The sequence below is a fragment of the Myiozetetes cayanensis genome, unplaced genomic scaffold, assembly GCF_022539395.1.
Source record: "Myiozetetes cayanensis isolate MyiCay16 unplaced genomic scaffold, myiCay2020 scf6-25, whole genome shotgun sequence".
NCBI lineage: Eukaryota > Metazoa > Chordata > Aves > Passeriformes > Tyrannidae > Myiozetetes > Myiozetetes cayanensis.
The window spans coordinates 55,539,726-55,564,024 of record NW_026087853.1 but is presented as its reverse complement, the minus strand read 5'-3'; the positions used below and the strand labels follow the sequence as shown (position 1 = coordinate 55,564,024).

The following is a 24,299-nucleotide window of genomic DNA, read 5'->3' as shown; positions in this document are numbered from 1 at the left end:
CTGTTGTGCAGGGGTTGGGGTGAACGGCACCCGCTTCCCTAGGGGCACACAAGGATTGGGGGACACCCCCGGAGACCCAGATTGGGGTGTTAGCGGGGCAGGAGGGACCTGGGTGGGGACACAGCACTGTAAATAGGCATCGGCACGGTTCGGCACAGCTCAGCACGGGGGGTCCTGGAGCACGCAGCACCCAGGTGCCCCCCCCAACACCTGGGTGGGGTGAGGCTAAATCCCTCTGAGCAGCTTATCCAGCCGCTCTGAGCTGCAAATCCCCACGTGCCGCAGGGCCGGCGAGCCGCTGCAGCCGCGCTGATTCTCACGGTCCCCCTGTCCCCAGGGGCCTCTCGCCGGTGTCCCCCGGCCAACGACTACGAGCAGCTGGAGCTGCAGCAGCAGTACAGCCGCATCAACGTCCGCTGGGACGCGTCCGACGATGAGCTGGACAACGACAACAGCTCGGCGCGGCTCTTTGAGCGCTCCCGCATCAAAGCCCTAGCAGGTGGGTGCCGGCTCCCCGCGGTCCCCCTGGGTTGTCCCCGCTGTCGGTGACCCCGTGCCCGCTGTCCTTGCAGACGAGCGGGAGGCCGTGCAGAAGAAAACCTTCACCAAGTGGGTGAACTCGCACCTGGCTCGTGTCACCTGCCGCATCTCGGACCTCTACATGGACCTCCGGGACGGGCGCGTGCTCATCAAGCTGCTGGAGGTGCTGTCAGGAGAGCTTCTGGTAGGAATCCCATCTAGCTGGAGACCCTGGGACCTATGCCATGCCATGCCATGCCCTGTCATGTCAGCTGTTCCACCAGGGAGCTGACCTTGCCGTTGGGCAGGGGCTGGGGTGGCAGCATGGGCGTGGGGGTGTCCCCTGTGGGGTTTGGGGTGCCCGGTGTGGAGGGGAGAGTGCTGAGCGCTGTTGTGCCCCAGCCCAAGCCCACCAAGGGCCGGATGCGGATCCACTGCCTGGAGAATGTGGACAAGGCGCTGCAGTTCCTGAAGGAGCAGCGGGTGCACCTGGAGAACATGGGCTCCCACGACATTGTGGATGGCAACCACCGCCTCGTCCTCGGCCTCATCTGGACCATCATCCTCCGCTTCCAGGTAGGAACAGGTGGCTTGGGGCCCCCCTCAGCTTCTCACCTGGTTCCCAAGCAGGAACCATCCTCCATGGATCTCGTGTTCCAACCCTTTGATGTCCTTCTGCCCTCAGATCCAGGACATCATTGTGGAGACGCAGGAGGGCCGGGAGACTCGCTCTGCCAGGGATGCGCTGCTGCTCTGGTGCCAGATGAAGACGGCAGGGTAGGTGCCCCACACCTCTGCTCCGGGGTCCAGCAGTGTCCGGAGGGTGACAGTGACACTCTGTCCCCATTGCAGGTACCCTCACGTGAATGTCACCAACTTCACCTCGAGCTGGAAGGACGGGCTGGCCTTCAATGCCCTCATCCACAGGCACAGGTAGGTGGCATGGCAGTGGGCATCGGGGTAGTGGTGGCACTGAGTGATGTACCACAGGTGTGTCACTGCTGTCCCATGCCCTCCATAACCAGGCCTGAGCTGGTTGACTTCCAAAACTTGACCAAATCCAACGCCCGGCACAACCTGGAGCATGCGTTCAGCGTGGCAGAGCGGCACCTGGGCATCACCCCGCTCCTTGACCCCGAAGGTGAGTCTGTGCTGCCAGCCCTCCTGCCTCAGTTTCTGCTGGGACATTGCCAGGCTCCGTGGAGCACAGAGAGGTTCCCAGCCCATGGAAAGGAAGGAGGGTCTGGGTGGGCACGAGGGAGACCTCACGAGGCCATGGCGGCCTGTGGGGTGGGCCAAGGTTGGGTCGGGAGTGACCCCTCTTGCTTGTGCCGGGCAGATGTATTCACAGAGAACCCTGACGAGAAGTCCATCATCACCTACGTGGTGGCCTTCTACCACTACTTCTCCAAAATGAAGGTGCTGGAGGTGGAGGGAAGGCGCCTGGGCAAGGTAAAGGACAATGTGAGGTGGTCTGGGGGGTTCTGTTGGGATGCCAGCCCCCTGTGCTCACTGCCAGTGCCGCCGCAGGTCATCGAGCACGCCAAGGAGACAGAGCGGATGATCGAGGGCTATGGGGGGCTGGCGTCTGACCTGCTCACCTGGATCGAGCAGACCATCGCCTCCCTCAACAGCCGCAGCTTCGCCAACTCTCTGGCCGGGGTGCAGCACCAGCTGCAAGCCTTCAGCACCTACCGCACCGTGGAGAAGCCCCCCAAGTAAGAGCCCCCCACCCTCCCCAGGCCTACCTGGTGGTGTGGGGCACCCAAGGGTGGCCTCTGAGTTCTCTCTGTGGCAGGTTTCAGGAGAAGGGCAACCTGGAGGTGCTGCTCTTCACCATCCAGTCACGGATGAGAGCCAACAACCAGCGTGTCTACACCCCACACGAGGGGCGCCTGGTCTCTGACATCAACCGGGTACGGGGTCCATCTCCTGGGGTCGCTGGAGTCTGTCTCCTGGGGTCAAGTCAGGCCCATCTCCTGGGGGAATTTGAGTTCACCTCCTGGGGGAAGTTGTGCCTGTTTCCTGGGGGCAAATTGGGTCCATCATCTCCTGGGGACAAAGCAGGTCCATCTCCCAGGGGCGGGTTGAGCCCATCTCCCAGAGGAAGCTGAATTCCTCTGCTGGGGCAGATTGGGTCTGTCCCAGAGCAGTTCAGGTCCTAGGGCAGGTTGGGTTCATCTCCCAGGGCAGTTCAGGGTGCCACCCCTCCGGTGTCGCCTTTCCCCAGGCCTGGGAGCAGCTGGAGAAAGCAGAGCACGAGCGGGAGCTGGCACTGCGCAACGAGCTGATCCGTCAGGAGAAGCTGGAGCAGCTGGCGCGACGCTTCGACCGGAAAGCAGCCATGAGGGAGGCCTGGCTGAGCGAGAACCAGCGCCTGGTGGCCCAGGTGAGGCCGGGGACTCCCATCCCGTGGACCCCCACCCCGGGGAGTCCCACCAGAGCCTCACCACGGGCTCTGTGCCCGGGCAGGACAACTTTGGGCAGGACCTGGCGGCTGTGGAGGCGGCCAAGAAGAAGCATGAGGCCATCGAGACAGACACGGCTGCCTACAGGGAGCGGGTGCAGGCCATCGAGGCGGTGGCCAGGGAGCTGGAGCTGGAGGGCTACCATGACATCCAGCGCATCAACGGGCGCAAGGACAACATCCTGCGGCTCTGGGAGCAGCTCCTGGAGCTTCTGGCTGCCCGGCGCCAGCGCCTGGAGATGAACCTCACCCTGCAGCACCTCTTCCAGGAGATGCTGCATTGCATCGACTGGATGGACGAGGTCAAGGTGAGCCGTGAGTGTTGGGTGTCACCCTCCTCGGGGGGGGCAGGGAGGAGATGAGATGTTGGGGTGCTGGTGCCACGTTTTTGGTGGCAGTGGGTGATGGCTGAGGCTTTCCTGCAGGTGCAACTGGCATCTCCCGAATCTGGGAAGCACCTTCTGGAAGCGGAGGAGCTGCTGCAGACCCACCGGCTGCTGGAGGCTGACATGGCCATGCAGGCGGAGACAGCCCGGGCCATCAGTGCGGCCGCCCTCCGCTTCGCCGACGCCGAGGGTGGGTGTGCCGCGACAGCCCGGCGTCCATGGCACGGCCAGGGGAAGGCAGGATGCTGTGCTGATGGGCGCCCTCCTCGATCCCTGTCCAGGCTACCGTCCCTGCGACCCCAAAGTCATCCGGGATCGCGTGAGCCATCTGGAGATGTGCCGGCGGGAGCTGCAGGTGCTGGCGGCACGGAGGAGAGCCTTGCTGGAGCAATCCCGCTCCCTCTGGACCTGCCTGTGGGAGCTGGACGAGGCGGAGAGCTGGATCAAGGAGCAGGAGCAGCTCTACTCCTCCCTGGACTTCGGGAAGGACCTGCCGGGTGTGCTGCTGCTCCAGCGCCGGCACGCTGCCTTCGAGGCCGAGCTGCGGAGCCGGGGCGGGCGGCTGCAGCAGGCGCTGGCGGCGGGCGAGGGTCTGGCGGCCGCGGGCCGGGCAGCCGAGCGGCTGCGGGAGCGGGGGGCGGCCGTGCGGGCACTGTGGACGCAGCTGGAGGAGCTGGCGGCGTTCCGGCGTCGCGGCTTGCGGGAAGCCGAGGGCTTCTTCCAGTTCCAGGTGGAGGTGGAGGAGCTGGCCGAGGGGCTGCAGGATGCCCAGCGGCGGGCGGCTGCCGAGGAGCTGGGCCAGGATGAGTCCCGCACCCTCGTCCTGCTGCGGCAGCACCAGGAGCTGCTGGACGAGCTGGCGGCCGCCCGGGAGCAGCTGGACCGGCTGGCGCAGCAAGCCGAGGGCTTCCCGCCGGAGCTGCGCGCCGGCCCCGAGGCGCAGAGCCGGCTGGCGGCACTGCGGGAGCTGCACGCACAGGCGGCAGCGCTGGCCGAGCGCCGCGGCCGCCAGCTGCAGGACGCCCTGGACCTCTACACTGTCTTCGGGGAGAGCGACGCCTGCCACCTCTGGATGGGCTCCAAGGAGACCTGGCTGGCGCAGCTGGAGGTGCCGCAGGCGCTGGAGGACCTGGACGTGACGCAGCGCAGGTGAGGAGCCCCCGGTGGTGGCGGTGCCGCCGTGCTCGTGTCCCGAGGGGCTGCCCGCGCTCAGCCCTGCTGTCCCCGCAGGCTGGACGGGCTGGAGCAGGACATGGCCGCCGTGGCTTCCCAGATCGCCGCGGTCAACCAGGCGGCCGACGGGCTCCTGGCCGGCGGGCACCCCCGGAGCCCCCAGGTCCGGCAGTGCCAGGAGCAACTCAACAAGAGGTACCGTGGTGGGTGACACTGGGGTGGGCTGGCGGGTGATATCCCAGCAGTGCGTCCCCCGCCATCCCCCGCCTCTGTCCCGCAGGTGGGACCGGTTCCGGGAGCTGGTGTCGGAGCGCCGGCGGGCAGTGGGCTCGGCTCTGCGACTCCTCAACTACAACCTGGAGTCCGAGGAGACCCAGCAATGGCTGCGGAGCAAAGCCCGGGCGGTGGAGGCCACGGCCGAGCTGGGCCGTGACCTGGCCGGTGTCCTGGCCACCCAGCGCAAGCTCTTCGGCATCGAGCGGGAGCTGGCGGTGGCCCAGGACCGCCTGGCCGCCCTGCGCTCCCAGGCCGAGCGCCTGGCCGAGGAGCGGCCCGAGGCGGCCCCGGAGGTGGCCCAGCGGCTGGCGACGGCGACGTCCGCCTGGGACGAGCTGCAGGCGGCCCTGGGAGAGCGGGCGGCATCCCTAGGGGAAGCCGGGCAGCTCCGGAGCTTCCTGCAGGACCTGGATGACTTCCAGGCGTGGCTCTTTGGCGCCCAGAAGGCCGTGGCGGCTGCCGACGAGGTGCCGGCATCCTTGGCGGAGGCGGAGGAGATGCTGCAGCGGCATGAGGCGGCCCGGCGTGACGCCGAGGAGCACACGGGTGCCTTCGCCGCCCTGGTGGAGGCGGGGGAGCGGGTGCTGGGGGGGCAGACGGATCCTGAGTACGAGGGGCTGCGGCAGCGCCTGGGCGGCGTGGAGGCTGGCTGGGCCGCCCTGGGCAGGATGGCGGAGGCTCGGCAGCGCTTCCTCACCCAGTGCCGCGACTTCCAGGAGTTCCTCCGCGATGCCAAGCAGGCGGAGATCCTCCTCACCAACCAGGTGGGTGCCCAGGCAACGTCCTTTGGGCTTCCTTGGCACACCCAAAAAGGGGGGACCCTGCGCTGACCCCTTGCTGTGCCCCCCCCCCAGGAGTACACGCTGTCCCACCTGGAGCTGCCCCCCACACTGGAGGGCTCGGCCGCTGCCCTGCGCCGCTTCCAGGATTTCCGTGCCGGTGTGGAGAGCAGCGCAGAGAAGGTCCCCGAGGTGGTGGCTGGTGGCAACAAGCTGGTGGCAGAAGGGAACATCTTTGCTGAGAAGATCTCCGAGAAGTGCCAGGCTCTCCAGGAGCGGTGAGTCCGGCTCAGGGCTGGCGGGTGGGTGGGCAGCAGGTGGGCAGTGGGGCTAATGCTGCCCATCCCCGCTCCCTTGCCAGGCACGGAGCTGTCATGACCAAGGTGGAGGAGGCAGCTGGTTTGCTACAGGACAACCATGACCTGCAGACCTTCCTGCAGAGCTGCCAGGAGGTAGGAACATGGCATGGCTGGTGGCACCCCTGGGGCCTCCCCACCAGCCAAGTCCTGACACCCTTTCCCTGCAGTTTGATGCCTGGGTGGAGGAGAAGATGCTGATGGCTCAGGATGTCTCCTACGGAGAAGCCCGTGGTCTCCACAGCAAGTGGCAGAAGCACCAGGCATTCATGGCTGAGCTGGCACCCAACCAGAGCTGGCTGGAGAAGATCGAGGCGGTGAGTGCTAGCACTGTGACCAGACGGGGGCTACAGAGCTGGGGAAGGGTCTGGAGTACAATGAATGGCTGAGGGAGCTGGCGGGGGGCAGCCTGGAGAAAAGGAGGCTCAGGGGGAACCTTCTTGCTCCCCACAACTCCCTGACAGGAGGGTGGAGCCAGGTGGGGTTGGGCTCTGCTCCCAGGAAAGAAGGGACAAAACAAGAAGAAACAGCCTCAAGCTGCAGCAGGGGAGGTTCAGGTTGGATATCAGAAAATTCCTTCATGAAAAGTGCTGTCCAGGCCATGGAACAGGCTACCCAGGGCAGGTAGAGGGATTTAAAAGCCTCGTGGACACGGTCAGTGGTGGCCTTGGCAGTACTGAGGGAATGGTTGGACTCCGTGGCCTTAGAGGTGTCTTCCAACCTTAGTGATTCCACGATTCGGGAGGAATCTCAGCCTGCAGCATGGTAGGGATGGCCCTGTGCCGTGGTGGCCACCAGCCTGTCTGTTGTTGCTGCAGGAGGGGACGGAGCTGGCGAGCCGCAAGCCGCAGTACGGCGCGGTGGTGCCGCGGCGGCTGGAGGAGCTGCGCCGGCGCTGGGACGGGCTGCGCGGCGCCGCCGAGGAGAAGGGCCGGCAGCTGTTCGAGGCCGAGCGCTCGGCGCTGTACGCCCAGAGCTACGCGGAGCTGGAGAGGTGGCTGGGGCGGGCGCAGGAGGAGCTGCGCGCCGCCGAGAAGGTCCAGGACCTCACCGCCACCAACCTGCTGCTGAAGAGGTTGACGGTGGGTGGGGGCACCTCGCTGATTTCTTTGGGAAGGAGCGGGAGGTCGGAGGTGACGGGTTTTGTTCCCAAATGGGGTTGGGGGGTCTCCAGCTTGGCTCTGACCCGCAACTCGCGTGGGTTTGCCCCCCACAGAGACTGGAAGAGCAAGTGGGAACGTGGATGAAGGAGCTGGAGGAACTGGGGTGGCAGGGCACCCCTGGTGCTGGGGACATGCCAGACGCCACCGGGCAGGAGCAGATGCTCCGGCAGCGAGTCCTGGAGCTGCTGGAGCCGCTGGAGAGGAAGAGGAAGGAACTGGAGACCGCCAAGGCCATGTACCAGCTGGGGCGGGATCTGGAGGATGAGACGGTGAGTGTCCTCACCGCAGCAGGGTCTGAGGTGCAGGGGGCACCCATGGGTGCTGCGGGGGGCTCAGTGGGTGCTCTTTCCCGCAGCTGTGGGTGCAGGAGCGGCTGTCCCTGGCGAGGTCGACAGATCACGGCACTGACCTCCCGACCGTGCAGCGCCTCGCCAAGAGGAACGAGGTGAGCCCGGGCGCTGCGGCAACACCCACCACCCCAGAGGGTCCCTTGGGATCACCCATCCCCTGGGTGACCCTCACCGTGACCTCCTGCCCCCTGGCAGACGCTGCAGAAGGAGCTGGCAGGCCATGCCCCCCGCCTGGCTGAGGTGCTGAGCCGGGGAGAGGCGGCGGGGAGCAGTGAGGAGCCGGGCCCAGAGCTGGCGGCGCGGGCGCAGGAGCTGCGGGCACTGTGGGAGGCGCTGCAGGAGGAGGCAGCTGCCCGGCAGCGGCGCCTGCAGGAGGCTGGAGAGGCCCAGCAGTACTACCTGGATGCCGGTGAGGCCGAGGCCTGGGTCAGCGAGCAGGAGCTCTTCATGGGAGCCGAGGAGAAGCCAAAGGTGAGGAGCGGATCCATGTGGTGCCCCATGCCATGAGGGGCTCTGTATTGTGTCACACTGTGCTGGGACACCCCATGTCAACCTGGGCCATGCCATGCTGTGCTGTTGGATGTTATCCATGTCTAACAGGATACACTGTGGTGTGTCACGCTCCTGTGTGCCATTCCTGTGCCACTACACACTATCCACCCTATGCCATGCCATCACGTGCCATGCCCCGCTGAGCTCAGCATTGCTGCCCAAGGCATCAGATGGAGCCAGGACATCCCTGTAGGATGGGTGGTGGGTCTTGACCCCAGTTCCTGTGCCCTGACCACGCCTGTGTCTTCCATTCCATAGGATGAGGAGAGTGGCTTGGTGATGCTGAAGAGACACGTCCGGCAGCTGCGCTCCATCGAGGACTACGGACAGACCATCAAGGAGCTGGCGGGGAGGGCGCAGCAGCTGCTCTCCGCCGGCCACCCCGAGGGGTAGGTGCCACTGCTGCCTGTCCCCTGTCCCTCGGGGCAGTCCCGTGCCCTCAGCACTGTGTGGGTGGGGGGTTTGGCCGGAGCTCTGGCGGTGTTGGCTGCTCTGGTTGGGCCGGGAGGTGGTTGCAGAGGGATGTGGGGAGCACAGAGCGGGTCCTTCACCCCCAAGCCCCCCTGGTCGTCAACACGGGTGGGTCGGGGACATCTTTTCCCGGGTGAGAACTGGGTGTCTGTGTGCCGGGACCGCGCAGGGAGCAGATCATCCGGCTGCAGGGCCAGGTGGACAAGCACTACGCGGGGCTGAAGGAGGTGGCTGAGGAGCGCCGCCGGCGCCTGGAGAACATGTCCCACCTCTTCCAGCTGAAGCGGGAGGTGGAAGACCTGGAGCAGTGGATTGCCGAGCGCGACGTGGTCGCCTCCTCCCAGGAGATGGGGCAGGACCTGGACCACGTCACGGTGAGGGTCGCAGGGTGAGCGTTGGCGGTGCCAGTGGGTGGTTTGGGGCTGTGACGTGACTCTTCTCTCCCCTCCGTGCAGCTCCTGCGGGAGAAGTTTCGGGAGTTTGCACGGGAGACTGGCAGTGTGGGGCAGGAGCGCGTGGACCGGGTGAACCTGACCATCGAGGACCTCATCGACGCAGGGCACACCGAGGCAGCCACCATGGCCGAGTGGAAGGACGGGCTGAACGAGAGCTGGGCCGACCTGCTGGAGCTGATCGACACCCGCATGCAGCTCCTCGCAGCCTCCCACGACCTCCACAAGTACTTCTACGACGGCGCTGAGCTGCTGGCCCTCATCGCCAGCCGGCGCCAGGAGCTGCCCCAGGACCTGGGCGAGGACGCTGGCACGGTGGAGGCTTTTCACCGCATGCACAGCGCCTTCGAGAGGGACCTCCAGCTGCTGGAGGCACAGGTGAGGCTCCGTCCTGGCATTGCAGATGCCAGCACTCAGCATTCCCAGGGGTCTAGTAGAAGGTGCCCCTACCCATGGCGGGGTGTTGGGCTAGATGGTCTTTAAGGTCCCTTCCACCCTGAACCGTTCCATGCTACTCCGTGCAGGTGCAGCAGTTTCGGGACACGGCGGCGCGCCTGCAGACCGCCTATGCCGGGGAGAAGGCGGCCGGAATCCAGGAGCAGGAGCAGGAGGTGTCCCGAGCACTGCAGGAGCTGCTGGAGGCGTGCAGCGGGCGCCGGGCACGGCTGGTGGACACTGCCGACAAGCACCGCTTCTTCAGCATGGCACGGGATCTGCTCTCCTGGATGGAGAGCACCGTCCGGCAGATCGAGACACAGGAGAAACCCAGGTAGGGATGTGCCCAGCGGGCACCTGGGATGGGAACGGCACCAGTGGCACCTCTGACGTCGGTGCCCCTCTGTCCCCAGGGATGTCTCCTCGGTGGAGCTGCTGATGAAGTACCACCAGGGAATTAGGGCTGAGGTGGATGCTCGGAGCAAGAACTTCACCACCTGCATCGAGCTGGGCAAGAAACTGCTGCAGCGCAAGCACCAGGACTCGCCAGAGGTGAAGAAATCAGGGATAGGGAGCAGTGGGGACAGTGCCACCAGGGCCAACCCCTCACAGCTTTCGCTTTCAGATCAAGGCGAAGCTGGTGGAGCTGGTGGACAAGAGGAAAGCCATGATGGAGACGTGGGAGCAGCGCTGGGAGCGGCTGCGGCTGCGTGAGTGTGGCGGGGGTGCCGGGGAGGGGCGGGGCAGTGCTGGGGGGGCAGCGGGGAGGGTGAGTCAGGGGCTGAGCTCTGTCTGTCCCTCTCCTAGTGCTGGAGGTTTGCCAGTTCTCCCGCGATGCCTCGGTGGCCGAGTCGTGGCTCATGGCGCAGGAGCCCTACCTGGCCAGCAGTGACTACGGGCAGACGGTGGACGCGGTGGAGAAGCTTCTGAAGCGACACGAGGCTTTCGAGAAGTCCTCGGCCACCTGGGAGGAGCGAATCGCCGCCCTCAGGAAGCTGACAACGGTGAGGAAGGCTCGTGGCGAGGCCTCTGCCTGCCCTGCCTCAGCTCCCCCACCATCCCTTAACACTTTCCCCCCTTTACCCGGCAGCTGGAGCTCCTGGGCGGGCGGTCGCTGCGTGAGGGGCTGGCACGGGATGGGACAACGCGCTCAGAGGCTCCCGACTACCACCTGGATCTGGATGGGGAGCTGGATGCCAGGTAAGGGCTGCCACCGCCATTCCACGTGACCATGGACACCACTTTAACTCCGTATTTTCTCAAACCATTAAGGATTTTTTGTTTTAGCATTAAGGGGCTTTTTAGCAATTTGTCTTTTCCAAGCAACAAACTGATGCTCTTCTGCAGCATGAAGGTTAAGCCTCACCCTTGACAGGGCTTTCATCCCTTGAGGGGTGGACAGGAGAGCTGCAGCCAGCCCCAAATCCCTGCAGGATCACATCTGGGATGGGGATGCTGAACAGCTGCTTCCCTGTGCAGGTCTGAGGAGGAAGAGGAGGAGGAGGAGAAGAGGAAGGATGTGAGCACACAGGACTCTTCACTACCCACCACGGATGGACCAGAGCCGGTCAGTTCTTGAGTTTAGCTTTTACCTTCCCCGACAACCAAAACCGTCTCCCTGCATGTCCCACCGTTCCTGGCACCCCCCGTGACTGTGACCACATTGTGCTGATGGCTCCCTGTGTCCCCAACCCTCACCTTGTCCTTGCCTTGAGTTGAATAAATGCTAAATTACCCCAAAAAGGCCAGGCGGGCAGAGGGGTGCTGCAGGTCCCCTTTGCCCCAGCTCCTGGGGTGACAGGGGGGGTGACACCTGTGGGTGCACGTGTGTGTCTGGGATCTGTGCAACAGTCAGAGCTGGAGTGTCTGCCCTGGAGCGGGCAGATCCCGGCTACTGTGTCGCTCCAAGGGACATCATCGCTCTGTGGGGCACTGTCACCTCATGGGGCATTGTCACCCTGTGGGGCATCGTCACCCTGTGAGGCATTGTCACTCCAAGGAGCATCGTCACCCTGCGGGACATCGTCACCCCTGGGGCATTGTCACCCCCTGGGACATTGCTGTCCAGAGGGACATCGTCACCCTGCGGGACATCAGCACCCTGCGGGGCATCGTCACCCCAAGAGACGCCATCACTGTATGGGGCGTTGTCACCCCATGGAGCACTGTCACCCTCTGGGGTATTGTCACCTTGTGGGACATTGCCACCCTACAAGGCATCAGCACCCTGTGGGGCGTCGTTACCCCCACAGCACTGACACCCTGCAAGGCATCGTCACTCCACAGGGCACTGCCCCCCTCGGGGCATTGTCACCTCATGTGCCAACCCCCTTGTGACCGCTGCCAGCCTCTCTGCTCCTCCTGCCTGCTCTGCCTACGTGGGGACACGGCTTTCTGGTGGCTTTGCCTGCTTGGGGACAGGAACTCCTTCTGCCTCTTCTGCCTGCTTGGGGACATGGGTGTCTGCTGGCTCCTGGGGGACAGGAACATTTTCCCCTGCCTGGGGACAGGATCCTTGAGTACCTACACAGGGACTAGATCATTTGTGCCTGCTCAGGGATCTTCTGGCTCCTCGGGGACAGGGTGCTGCTCTGCCTGCTTGGGAACACAGCCACTTTCATCTGCCTGGGGACAGGAGCCCCCTCTGCCTACTGCCAGCCTGCTCAGAGACATGGGCATCTTCTGGATCCTTGGGGACAAGATCACTTTGCCCTGCCTGGCGGCAAGATCCTGGAGTACTTACACGGGGACAGGATCATTTCTGCCTGCCTGGGGACATGGGCATCTCCTGGGGACAGGGTCCTGCTCTGCCTGCTTGGGGACACAACCACTTTCATCTGCTTGGGGACAGTATCCCCCTCTGCCTGTTCAGGGACACGGGCATCTTCTGGCTGCATGGGGACAGGGTCCTCTCTGCCTGCTCAGGAACACGGGTACTTTCACCTGCTTGGGGACAGGAGCCCCATCTGCATGGAGACACAGGGATCTCCTGACTCCTTGGGGACAAGATCACTTTTGCCTGCCTGGGAACAGGGCCTCTAAGTATCGACTTGGGTCCAAGATCATTTCTACCTGCTTGGGGACACAAGCGTCTCCTGGCTCCCTGAGGACAGGGATCATGGCTGAGCACCTCCTGTGGCACCCAGCTGGATGGGCGTCCCCTTTACTGGGGACCATGGCCCCTGACTGGACCTCCCACTGTCCCCAAGACCTTGGGCTGGCAGCAACAGCAGGGCGGCTCCCAGGACTGCTCACCTGGCTCGGCTCAACCTCATCACCCCACATCTGGGGCACCACTGGCACCAAGATCTGGGGGTCCCAGGGCTGGACCATGAACCAGCAGCTCACTGGGATCCTTACAGTAGTCACCAGTTCCCATGTACTGGAGCTGGGGTGGCTTCACTGGCGCTGTGCTGAGGGTCCTTGCTGCTTGCTGGGGTCTTCCCAGCAGCCACCAGTTCCCACATGCTGGAGCTGATGAGGTCACTGTCACTGAGATCTGGGGGTTCCAGGGTTGGACCATGTCCCAACCACTCACTGGGGTCCTGCCAGTAACCACCAGTTCCTGAATATTCGAGCTGGTAGGGTCACTGACACTGTACTGGGGGTCCCAGGGCTGGACCATGTCTGAGATGCTCACTGGGGTCCTACCAGTAGCCACCGGTTTCCACGTATCAGAACTGGTGGGGTCACTGGCACCTCAGTGAGGGTCCCAACCATCACTGGAGTCCTCACAGTAGTCACCAGTTCCTGAATATTCAAGCTGTTGGGGTCACTGACACTGTACTGAGGGTCTCAGGGCTGGACCATGTCCCAGATGCTCACTGGGGTCCTACCAGTAGCCACCAGTTCCCGCATCCCAGATCTGGTGGGGTCACTGGTACTGAGACCTGGGGGTGACCCGCCCCCAGGCCGGAGCGTGTAGACCAGCTCGAGAACCGTGACCCACCGGGTGACAGCGACCCACGTGCCCGGTGCCACCACGGGAGGGGACAACACCTCTCCCCACGCATCCCTCGGTGGCGGTGGGTGACGCCGCGGCGTAACCGCGCCGTTGCTTTGCGACAGCTGGCGCCGAGGACGGGTGACGAGGAGCCAGTGTCACCAGCCCCACGGCCACCACGGGAGGAGCCGGAGGAGCCAGCCACGCTGCCAGCCCGTGTCAGCAGCGTCCAGCTGGAGGGCTACCTCGGCCGCAAGCACGACCTGGAGGCGGCCACCAAGCGCGCGTCCAACCGGTAGGCAGGGTGGTGGCGGCGGTGGCGGGGCCCGCGGTGTCCCCGGGCGCGGCTGTGACACTGGGGTGACCCGGTGCTGGCGCAGGTCGTGGAGCACGCGGTACTGCGTCCTGCGGGGCGGCCAGCTCGCCTTCTTCAAGGACGCCAAGAGCCGTGCCCTGGGGCTGCCGTGCCAGGGCGAGGAGCCCCTGGGGCTGCGCGACGCCCGCTGCGAGGTCCCCGCCGGCTACAAGAAGAAGAAACACGTCTTCAAGCTCAGGTGAGGGCACGGCGTGGCACTGGGGGGGCGCGGTGGGCATGCGTGGCACTGGTGTATGTGCTCTGTCCCCAGGCTCAGCAACGGCAGCGAGTGGCTGTTCCATGGCAAGGATGAGGTGAGGGGTGGCCTGGGGACAGAGGGGAGGGTGGGGAATATGGTGGTGACCAGCAGTGACTGGGGAAACACAGGGTGGCCAGTGGTGCCCAGGGGACACAGGGGTAGTAGCCAGAGAGGTCCAGAGGGATACGGGGTGGCTGGCTGTTCCCAGGGTACATGGGGGAACGCCACTGGTGCCGATGGGACGTGATGGCACTCAGCAGTGGCCAGGTGGACATGAGGTGGCTGGTGATGCCCAGGGGGACACAGGGGGTAGTAGCAGTACCCAGGGGACACACGGCTGGCCAGGGGAACGTTGCGGGGCCAGTGGTGCTCAGCAGACACAGGGGTGGCAAGAGGTGCCGTGAGGACACAGTGAGGGGCTGGCAGTGCCCAGGGGAATGTGGGCGGCTGGGGAAGACAGGGGGCAAATGGCATCACCCAGGGGGACACAGGGGTGGCCAGGAAGGTGCTGGAGGGACAGGGGAGCCCCTCCTGATCTCCCTCCCCATCCCGTGCCCGCAGGAGGAGCTGCAGGCCTGGCTGCAGGGGCTGAGCGCGGCCATCACCGAGTGTAGGGGCAGCTGGGGGAAGACGCAGAGCCTCCCCCTGTCCCTGCCCCCGGCCCCCCCTGAACCGCCCCTGCCCCGCAAGGACAAGGAGAAACGCTTCAGCTTCTTCCCAAAAAAGAAATAACCCCCATGGATGGCGGGCGGAGGGGGACACCCCACGTCACGCCAGCGGGGCCACGCGTGTGTAAGGACACATGTGTGCAGGTACCTGTACAGGTGCCACCGGGTCTAGAGGGCACGTGGGGGGGGTCACGCGTGGGCAGGAGCCCCCCCCCCACCGCGAGCACACGTGTCAGTGTGCACAGGTGTATATATATATATATATAGATTTGTATTTATATATATACATACATTTACACGCTTCAGGCACACGCCTGTGTGGAGGCGAGCGCAGGTGCCCTCCCCCCTCCCCCCCGGGCGTGTGCCCGTCGTGCCCACGCGTGTCCCTGCACGCACACGTCTGCACACGTGTGTCCCCGCATGCAGGTGCACCCCCGGCCCCCCCCTCCGCACGCACGGCACAGGTGTGCATGGACCCCCACCCAGCACCCACACGGGGGGGTGCGCGGGTGCTCCCCAAAGCCATAAACCCCCCCCGCAGCACGTGGGTGCAGAGGGGGACCCCCAGCCCCCGCGGGCACCAACCAAAGAGCGTCGGCCCATGGGGGCCCCTCTCCAGCACTCCCCCACCCAGTGCCCCCCCCAGCCGGGGTGGGGGGACCCCCCTGCACCCCGCGGCCGGGCCAAGACACCCCGGGGGGGGCGGGCGACCAGAGAGGAACTTTGGGTTCAGTTTGGGGGTTTTTTTTCTAATAAAGATACGAAAGCGAGCGGGGTGCAGTGCTGGGCGCCGACGGGGGAGGGGAGGGCACCGAGGGGACATGGGGAGGGCCCCTGGTCCTGGGCAGGGAGGGAGGTTCATGGGCTGCCCCTTTTTCCAGGTAAGTTGGGGGTCCCCAGGGTGCTCTTTCTGCCAGGTGGATTGAGGGGTCCATGGGGTGCCCTTTCTTCCAGGTAGGTTGGGGGTCCATGGGGTACCCTTTCTCCTGGACAAGTTCACTGTCCATGGGGTGCTCCTTCTTCCAGGAGGGCTGGGAGGATCCATGGCGTGCCCCTTCTCCTGGGCAAATCGGGGGTCCCCAGGGTGCTCCTTCTCCCAAACAGCCAGGGGTGCCATGGAGTGCCCTTTCTTCCAGGTAAGTTGGAGGTCCATGGGGTACTCCTTCCCCTGAGGGTCCGTGGGGCGCTCCTTCCCCCGGGGGTCCACAGAATGCCCCTTCTCCCCGTCTTTCCCCTAGCTGGCAGCGTCGAGGCTCTGAAACTTCTGCCGGAGGTCCCTGACGAGGCCGTGCCGGGGGGGCTCGGGGGTGTCGGGGCAGCGCCGCCGGTACTCCTCGGAAGCCTGGTAGGCTTTGCAGCGCTCGACCACAGCCTTCAGGCAGATCTTCTCGCGGGTAGTGGGCGAGCGGATCTGCACGTACGTGGGGGGCTCCGGCAGCCGCTCCAGCACCAGCACCCGCTGCCCGGGGCCCAGGGGGGCTTCTGCCGCCACCCACAGCGCCCCGTCGCTGCTGTGCCTCGCCGGCCCCGGGCTCGGGCCGTCGGACCCCGCGTTGGCCTCGGCGCTCCGGCTCCGGCCGCCGCCGCCGCGCTCCTTCCCCGCGGGGCGCCCGCCCCGAACGGGACCCTCGGGCGCCGAGCGGCTGCGGCTCACGGGCGGGGGCCGGGGGGCACCGAAACGGGCACGGAGCTCCCGCACGTCGGGCCAGACGAAGGGTTCGGCACCCACGGGGCTCGAGGGGCTGCGGGGGACACACGGGGACACGGGGGTCACGGCCAGTCCCCCGTCCCGCGGCGCAGCCGGCGAGGGCGTGCTGGGAGGGGGGTCCCCGTCCTCCTGCGGCAGCGGGGGCCGGCGGGCGCCGGAGCGGCGGCTCTTGATGCGGAGGCTGTACTGCCGTGCCAGCTGGTACACCTTGGTGCCCAGGTGAGGGGGGGTCAGCAGCAGCTGGGGGGGTGGCCCCGAGGGTGACCCCCCGGCACCCACATCATCCTCCTCCAGGATGAGCAGCGGCTCGGGGGGCTGCACCCCGTTCTCCTGGCACGGCTCCGGTGCCTCGGGCTGGGCGGGGGGCTCAGGGCTCCCAGGGGGCCGCGGGAGCGCATTGAGGCGGGACACGGAGCTGCGCACCAGCCCCTTGGGGATGAAGGAGAGGCTCTCGCGGCGGCGCACGCCGAAACCGGCGTCGCGGTGCTCGGCGTGGCCGTAGTAGCTCTTGATCTTGTCGAGGAGCAGGCGATCCCGGTTGGAGAGCAGCGATTCCCGGCGGGCTCTGGCGAAGGGTTCAGGCGAGGGGACGGTGCTGCAGGAGCCCCCGGGCTCCCCGGATTCAAGCGGGGGGCCCCCGTCCAGGCTAAGGGTGCTGCCACCGTGGCTGGGGGCGCGTCCCAGCGGCCCCTCCAGTGCCAGGCTGCTCCGCCGGGACAGGCTGCTGCCACCGCCGAACCGCTCAGCGATGACGCTGGCCTGGTCCAGCACCGAGGGCGGCAGGATGCTGGCAGCTCCTTCCCCCTCCTCTTCCTCCTCCTCCTCTTCCTCCTCGCTGCTCAGCATCTGCAAATCCTCCGCAGGGCGCTCCCGTGGCTCCCTGTCCCCGCTGGGCAGTGCCGGGGGCCCCGCCGGGGACGGGGATTTGGGTGCCTCTGGCACCTCGCGGTGCTCCCCAGCGCTGCCAGCGGGTGAGTGGGTGCTGGGTCCCTGGGGACCCCCAGGTGGGGGCTGCAGGGCTGCACTGACCTTCTCACAGCTCCCCGGCCCCCAGCTGCTCGGCCGTTTGGGTCCCTCCAGCACCCATGAGTGCCCCCCGGCCTGGGCAAGAGCAAAGGTGGGGTGTCATGAGCTGGGGGCACCCAGGTGCTCCAAGTAGGGTGAGTCCCAGACAAACCACAGCTGGGGACCCTGCAGTGGTCCCGGGAGCAACATGGGGTGCCCTGGTACTGATGTGGGGTACCCCAGGAGTGACATGGGATGCTCTGGGAGTGATGTGAGGTACCCGAGAAGAGATATGGGATGCCCTGGGAATGATGCTGGGTGCCCTGGAAATAATATGGAGTGCCCAGGAGTGATACCAGATGCCCTGGGAGTGACACTGGGTGCTCTGGGAGTCATATGGGGTGCCCTGGAAACAATATGGGGTGCCCGGGAATGACACTGGGTCCTGCCCGGGGTGGGATGTGGTGTGCCCAGGAAGTGACATGGGATGCCCCAGGAGCTATACTGTGTGCCCTGGGAGTGACATGGGTGCCCCAGAAGTGATTTGGGGGACCAAGGTGGGTACCTGCTCCTCCTGGGGCTCCACCAGCAGATTCCCAGGCTCAGGCAGCTCTTCCTGGCTGTCCTTGCCCAAAGCCTCCTCTCCCTCCTCCTCCTCCTCCACCATGCCCTCAGCTGCCGCCCAGGCTCTGGGGTGCTGGGGGGGCTCCCCCACTTCCAGGAGTGTCCCATCACTGCCAGAATGCTGCGTGGGGGTGAGGGCAGGGCTCAGCACTCTGTGCCAGGGCTGGGGGGCACTGGGCACCCCAACCCACCCACACCCAGCCTTACCTTCAGCCCTGCCAAACAGGAGAGAGAAAAGCAGAGGTTAGTGGGGGTGCAGCATCCCAAAATTGCCCCCACATCCCCCGGCCACCCCTCTGCCCATCACACCGGTGCCGCAGCCCTGCCAGCTCACCTTGCTCACCCAGGTGCCACAGGTTGTGCTTGGCAGGCTCTGTGGGGAGGTGAGGTGACAGTGGCATCACCCCTGTGTCCCCAAATTTGTCAGCAACCCAAGCCCCCCGTGCCTGGCTGCCATTCGCACCCGACTGCCTGCGCCCCCCGTGTTCCTGAAGCCGTTCCAGGAGCGTCTCCGTGTGCCCCTGGTGCTGGAAGGGCTCTGTGGGGACAGAGACAGGGACACCATCAGCACCTGGTGCCACCCTCCCTGCAGGCATTGGTGTCACCCAGCCATGGCTTGGCCCAGGTAAGTAGTGGAGGTGGTGTGGTGGGGACACTGGGGACAGTGGGGACACTGGGGACAGTCAGGACACTGGTGACACGCAGCTCTCACCAGACTGCCGGCGTCCCTGGAGCGGCTCGGTGGCAGTGTCACCCAGGGGCTGGCAGGACCAGCTCTTCTTCAGGCGCTCGGGGCTGCAGCGGGGCAGGCGCGGGGGGTCTGTGGGGACAGGGGATGACACAGGGGAACACGGAGGGGACAGAGGAGGGCAGGGAGGGAACGGCGGGATACTGGTGCCACTCACAGAACAGGTCCATCTCCAGGATGGCTTCCTTAGCCTGGGTGGGGAGGAAGATGAAGAGAGATGGGGGTGAAGGTAGGGTGCAACTGCCCCCCCACTCGCCACACTGGGGGGTCTCCCGTGTCACCAAGGTGCCATCCACCTCACCCTCACCTTCTGGGGGATGGTGGCGTGGTGGTTCTCCAGGATGAGCCGCTTGATGTGGTGGGTCCACACGCGCTTCTCCTCCACACTCTTGGCCTGAGGGTCACAGGGAGGGCACTGGGGTCAGCCAGGGGGTTCACAGGGGGGTCCCTAGGGTGCCCAATGCCCCGTGCCCCTTTACCTGCAGGCTGTGCTGCTGCTTGCCGTGCTTGTAGTGCGCCAGGCTGAAGCACAGCGAGTCCCTCGTGCTCTCGATCAGCATCAGCGAGGAGCACTGCAGGGAGAGGCATCGGCATGCCCGGAATGCACCAGGACTCCCACCCCAGAACCCACCGAGGTCCCTGACACCCACTCCGCTCCTCCATCCCTGTCATCCACTGGGATCCCTGGCACTCAGTGGGGCTCCCCCACGCCCAGCACGCCCCAGTGCCCCACCCCTGTCCCGCACCGGGATGTGGCTCTTGTACACGTAGTGGTCCCCACGGCGCTTGGTGATGAGCAGGGCCTTGTCGAAGAGGAAGAGGGCACGGTCGTGGCGCACCCGCTGGGCCCGGAACGTGCCCTCCAGCACCAGCTCCCCGTAGCTTGTCAGGTCCGGCCCCTTCCATCCCAGCAGCAGCGACTGGATCTCCTGCATGGACACAGGGACAACACAAGCATCACGACACCTGCCCAGCGCCCACCCAGTGCCCCCCTGGCAGCGGTGACTCCCCCGGTGCCCACCTGCTGGCGGATGGCGTGCTCGTGCTTGCGCTTCATGTCGTTGATGTACCAGGCGACGCAGGTCATGGTGTCGATGGCCTCCAGCACCAGCTCGTAGTCGTCCCCCGCCTTGTGCTCGAAGTGCCGGGCGATCTCCTGGGCACAGTACGTGTCATCAGGGCACTGCCCGCGGGCACGTCCAGCCCGGGATGTGCCAGGGGAATGTGCCCTGCCAGGTGCCGGGACCTGTGCCGGGTTCCCGTGCCACAGCGGGTGCCCACACCGTGCCGTGCCACGCGCTGGGCGCCCACCTGGAGCAGCAGGTGGTACTTGAGGATCCTCTGGACGGGCTTGAGCAGGTAGGCCCCGAGGGGCAGTGCGTGCCGCAGCCGCTCCTGGCATTCCCGCAGGAACCGTGCCTGGACCTTGCTCCTCATGCACTCGGCCAGCGCTGCCACCGAGCTGTGGGCAGGGAGCGGGCTCAGCCCCCTGCCCACCCCCCTGCCCGCCTCCCTGCCCACCCCCCTGTGCTCCCACTTACCTGGGGTAGTTGTTGCAGTACTGGGTGTAGATGGTGAATTCCTGGCTCTGAGGGCAGAGGGGAGTGTGGTGAAACCTTGGCACAGCCCCAGTGCCCCCCTGGTGCCCCAAATGCCCCTCACCACGCTCGCCCTTACCCGGGTGACAAAGCACACAGCCACGGCCACGGGGTCACTGGCACAGCTCTCCAGGTTCTGCAGGAGGGTGCTGTGGGGCACAGAGGGGACAGGGTGACCACAGCCCCCCCCCCACTCACAGGACAGGGCGGCACCCTAGTGCCCCATCCCCATGGCACGTGCTCACCCACCTGCTGAGCTCGTAGATGTCCTCGATGTTCCCGAAGAGTGCGCTGACCTGCTCCGGCCTCAGCACCGGCTCCTCCGCGTCGATGATCTTGCCCAGGTAGCCCTGCCAGGCACCCATGATGGCACTGATGCCCCCCCAGGACCCCACCCAAGGGGCGTTCCCCCGGGTGCCCCCCAGCACCCACCTCCACGATGCTGCGCAGGTCGCGGGCGTAGGTGCGCTCCGACTCCACAATCTCCAGCACCACACGGTCCAGGTAGCTGGGCTTGGCCCCAGGACCCCCAAAAGGTGCCAGAGGGTGCCCGCTGCGGGCACTCGGCCACCCCCCCGGGGCCGCATTGTTGTTGGTGTTGTGGAGCCCCTCGGCCCACGGCTCGGTCGCGGCACCGGCCGGATCCTCCATGGCACAGCCGGGCTCCGGGCTCAGGGCAGGGCGCTGTGGGCACGCGGGCACTGGCATCCCCGCATCGCCTGGCACCGGCGGGGCACAGGGCGGCCCTGGGGGCAGAGCGGTGGGGTTAGAGGGAGTGGGGAGCCCCCAAATCTGGGTGGTGCATGTGGCACCAAGGGGGGGGTCACCCCGAGGAAGAGCCCTGATGGCCAAACCCCCCCCACGCCAAGGGGTGCCAGCATCCCCCGACCCCGAAAAATCTCCGGATACGGCACAAAGGGATCTCAGCACAGCGCACTGCAATGCTGAGAATTAGGGGTTCACCCACCCCCTCCTCACCCCACACTCAAAGACTGTGCCGGGACCAGGAGGGACCAGCGCCATCGCCCCCACCCACCGGGGCCGTGCGTCAGCGCCGCGCCCGCGGGACACCTTCCAGGTGAGCTCAGTGCCGGCTCGCCCTTCCGGACCACCAGTGCCACCGGGATCCTCCCGTGCCACCGAAACTGCTCGGTGCCACCAGCACAGCTGGGGCACCCAAACACCAGTGGCCGGCAGCAAAGCGTGTCGGAACAGCGAGGCCACCGAGCCCGGTCACCCCGGCGAGTGGCCCTGGGGACGGTGACCTTGAGCCAGGCCACGTGCTGTGCCGGGGACGTGGCCACCCGAGCCCCCCGGCACCCCCGGCACCGGCACCCAACCGGTCAGGCCGGTTCCTGCCGGCACCTCCCCACACCCACCGTGCCGCCTGGCCGCCATCCTGCCACCGCCCTCCCCGGGGCTTCCCCAAAAGCACACCAGGAGCCCCCCAAAAAGCCACCCCAAGCGCACAGCCCCAGCGGTGCCACAGCCTGGGACCCTGGGTGCTGGCACAGCTGCCTCTGCCATGGGGCACCTCCCAGGCACACCAGATCTGGTTGATTTGGGGAACAGTTCCCCCCAAACCCCAAATTCCTTAGTCCCACAGCCATGAGGCACTCGGCCTTACGGGCACCCCGACTCCAGGGGGACACCCAGCCCCATGGGCAGTCCGTGACACCGAGGCCCCCCCGGCATCCATCCCCCCTGGCACGGTCTGACCCCCATCCCACTCTGCTGGAGCACAAGAGGGGACCCCCAGGCGGCACTGGGGGACCAGACAGGAGCTCCCCCACGTGACACCCGGCCGGGGATTTGCGGCCACTGCAGTTCGTCCCCAAAGGCCAGCCCCGGCCACCCTAATCCGCTCAGAGCACCGGGATTACGGCACCGGTCCCACGTCACTGGGACTGTGGCCACTCGCCTGGGCCCTCTGGCCACCTCCGTCCCGCCCCGGGGAGCGGGGGGGTTGATCCTCTTACTCCCCCAGTGTCACCTCGGTGGGCACAGGGCTGTCCAGAGCCCCCCGGCTCCCGCCTGCTCCGGGTGGGATTAGCCCTGACCTTCATCCCCAGATCCGTCGCAGTACCCCCAGTCCCCGGAGTGCCGACCTGGGTGCATACGGGGGCTCCCCAAAACTCCCCAGTCGGGAAAGCTGAGGCAGGGGCCAGGGCTGTGCCGGTGCCGGCGGGAGGGAGGTGGGGTTTTCTCCCCGCCGTGGGATCCGCCGGCCCCGTTGCACATTCCAGCGCGGGAGTTGGGGCGCGAGGCACAGCCCACGGCGTTTTCCCAGGATCCCGGCACGGCACAGCACGCCGGGAGAGGGGCCGAGGCGCGCCAGCCCGCCGGAGCCATATAAGGGCAGGCGGTTCACCATTTCCAAGCATTTTCCAGAATCCCAGCGGCCTTGGGAGCGGGGAGGTCCCCGCGGCTCCAGCCCAGCTGCCGCGGCCGTCGCTCCCGTCGCTCCCGGCCCCGGCTGGCACCGCCGGGCCCGGCGGGCACGGGTTGGGCGCCGGCGCTCCCGCCCGCGGGGACATCGGGGGTCCGGCACGACGGGGGTCCCCGTGTCACGACATTCCCGGGACACGGCGGCATCGACTCCACGGGGCTGCCAAAGCCTCTTAGTGCCCGGCGCCCGTGGCGTCCCACCGCCTAATCCCAACGGAGGGGCGAGGGCACCCACACCCCACACTGGGACCCCCGTTCAGGGGTCACCCCGCGTGCCGCAGACTGTCCTGCACCCTCCGGCTGGGCCTGGGAGCACCCCATGTTTCCGTGGGTGCCTGTCCCGAGAGTCTCCCAGCAACCCCAGTCCCCTGCACCCCCCGGGACCCAGCCCTGGTCACCCCAGGATTCACAGCTCCCGTGGGGACCCCCAGCTCCTGCCCCACTGGCACCCAGAGCTTCGGGCATCTCTGGACCCACGAATCCTGCCCCACGGGGACCCGTGGATCCCGCTCCACCAGGATGCAACGGTTCCTGCCCTACCAGGACCCACGGATCCTGCTCACTGGGACCCACGGATCCTGCCCCACGGGAGTGCAACGGCTCCCGCCCTACCGGAACCCACGGATCCTGCTCCACCGAGACCCACGGATCCCACTCCACTGGGATGCAACGGCTCCTGCCCCACCGGGACCCCCGGCTCCCGCCTCACCGGGACCCCCGCTGCCGGGCACCCCCGGGACCGCCCCCTCCCGCCCGGGGGGAACCCCCGGCTCCCCCGCCCGCGGCCCCCACGGCCGTGCCCCGCTCCCGCCCGGGCCGGACTCACCGCACTCCGCTCCCGCCGCCGCCCCAGCCCGTCCCGTTCCGCCCCGTCCCGGTCGTGCCCGCAGGAAGCGGCGGGAGCGCCTCGGGGCGGGGACAGTGGCCGCCCCGCCCGACCCCGGGAACGGGGACTCCCGGGAATGGGAGCGGGATAGGATCGCAGGGACTCTGGGCTGAGTGTGGGGTACGGTCCGGTGTTGTCCCGGTCCCTGTCCGGTCCCAGTATGGTCCCAGTACAGCCCAGGTACTGTCCCGGTACGGTCCACGTGTGGTCCAGGTACTGTTCCGGTGCCGGTACGGTCCGGGTATGGTTCCAGTACGGTCCTGGAACAGTCCAGGTGTGGTCCCGGTATGGTCCCAATACTGTCCTGACCCATTCCTGGCACGGTCCCAGTACTGTCCCAGCACGGTCCTGACGCTGTCCTGGGATGCACCAAAGCACCCGTGGGGTCACTGCCCCACCACGGGCACCCAGTGCCACCAGCCATGGGGTGGATGTGGGGCAGCCCCCGCTGCCAGGGCACGGTGGGGGGTACACCCAGTCCCCCTCTATCCCACCTCTACCCCTTCCATCAGCAGCGCCCAGCTCCGGCAGTGCTGCGATGCCTGAGTCCCCAAATCCAGCTGTGCCAGCTCCCCATGGTTCCCACAGCCACATGGGGCTCTTTGACCCCAAATAAAGCTGGGGGGGCAGCTGGAGCCCCCAGCTCCCCGCGGCACCTGCCACCAGAATGGGCCCATT

General features: G+C 66.6%; 2 protein-coding genes across 2 annotated transcripts; one reads left to right on the top strand and one right to left on the bottom strand.

Moving 5' to 3' along the window:
• Positions 1-361: 361 nt before the first annotated feature.
• SPTB (spectrin beta, erythrocytic) lies at positions 362-15,374 on the top strand. Its single transcript, XM_050335913.1, has 35 exons — positions 362-499; positions 573-724; positions 922-1,095; positions 1,205-1,296; positions 1,372-1,452; positions 1,545-1,660; positions 1,859-1,971; positions 2,050-2,237; positions 2,318-2,435; positions 2,750-2,908; positions 2,992-3,294; positions 3,412-3,562; positions 3,654-4,521; positions 4,603-4,740; positions 4,826-5,585; positions 5,676-5,878; positions 5,962-6,052; positions 6,127-6,273; positions 6,775-7,038; positions 7,173-7,388; positions 7,475-7,564; positions 7,665-7,940; positions 8,280-8,410; positions 8,662-8,866; positions 8,948-9,322; positions 9,469-9,713; positions 9,793-9,931; positions 10,005-10,089; positions 10,187-10,383; positions 10,470-10,579; positions 10,859-10,946; positions 13,448-13,617; positions 13,703-13,876; positions 13,949-13,991; positions 14,498-15,374. Exons 2-35 carry the CDS (start codon positions 662-664, stop codon positions 14,666-14,668), a joined length of 6,744 nt encoding a protein of 2,247 aa, XP_050191870.1. The 5' UTR covers positions 362-499; positions 573-661; the 3' UTR covers positions 14,669-15,374.
• On the bottom strand, positions 15,368-23,608 carry PLEKHG3 (pleckstrin homology and RhoGEF domain containing G3). The gene is made up of 16 exons (XM_050335914.1): positions 23,562-23,608; positions 20,720-21,033; positions 20,537-20,637; positions 20,367-20,436; positions 20,231-20,277; positions 20,001-20,151; positions 19,711-19,845; positions 19,436-19,618; positions 19,169-19,261; positions 18,997-19,083; positions 18,847-18,880; positions 18,654-18,761; positions 18,276-18,479; positions 18,149-18,156; positions 17,883-18,062; positions 15,368-17,413 (listed from the first exon to the last, which is right to left on the bottom strand). Exons 2-16 carry the CDS (start codon positions 20,993-20,995, stop codon positions 15,839-15,841), a joined length of 3,252 nt encoding a protein of 1,083 aa, XP_050191871.1. The 5' UTR covers positions 20,996-21,033; positions 23,562-23,608; the 3' UTR covers positions 15,368-15,838.
• Positions 23,609-24,299: the final 691 nt, after the last annotated feature.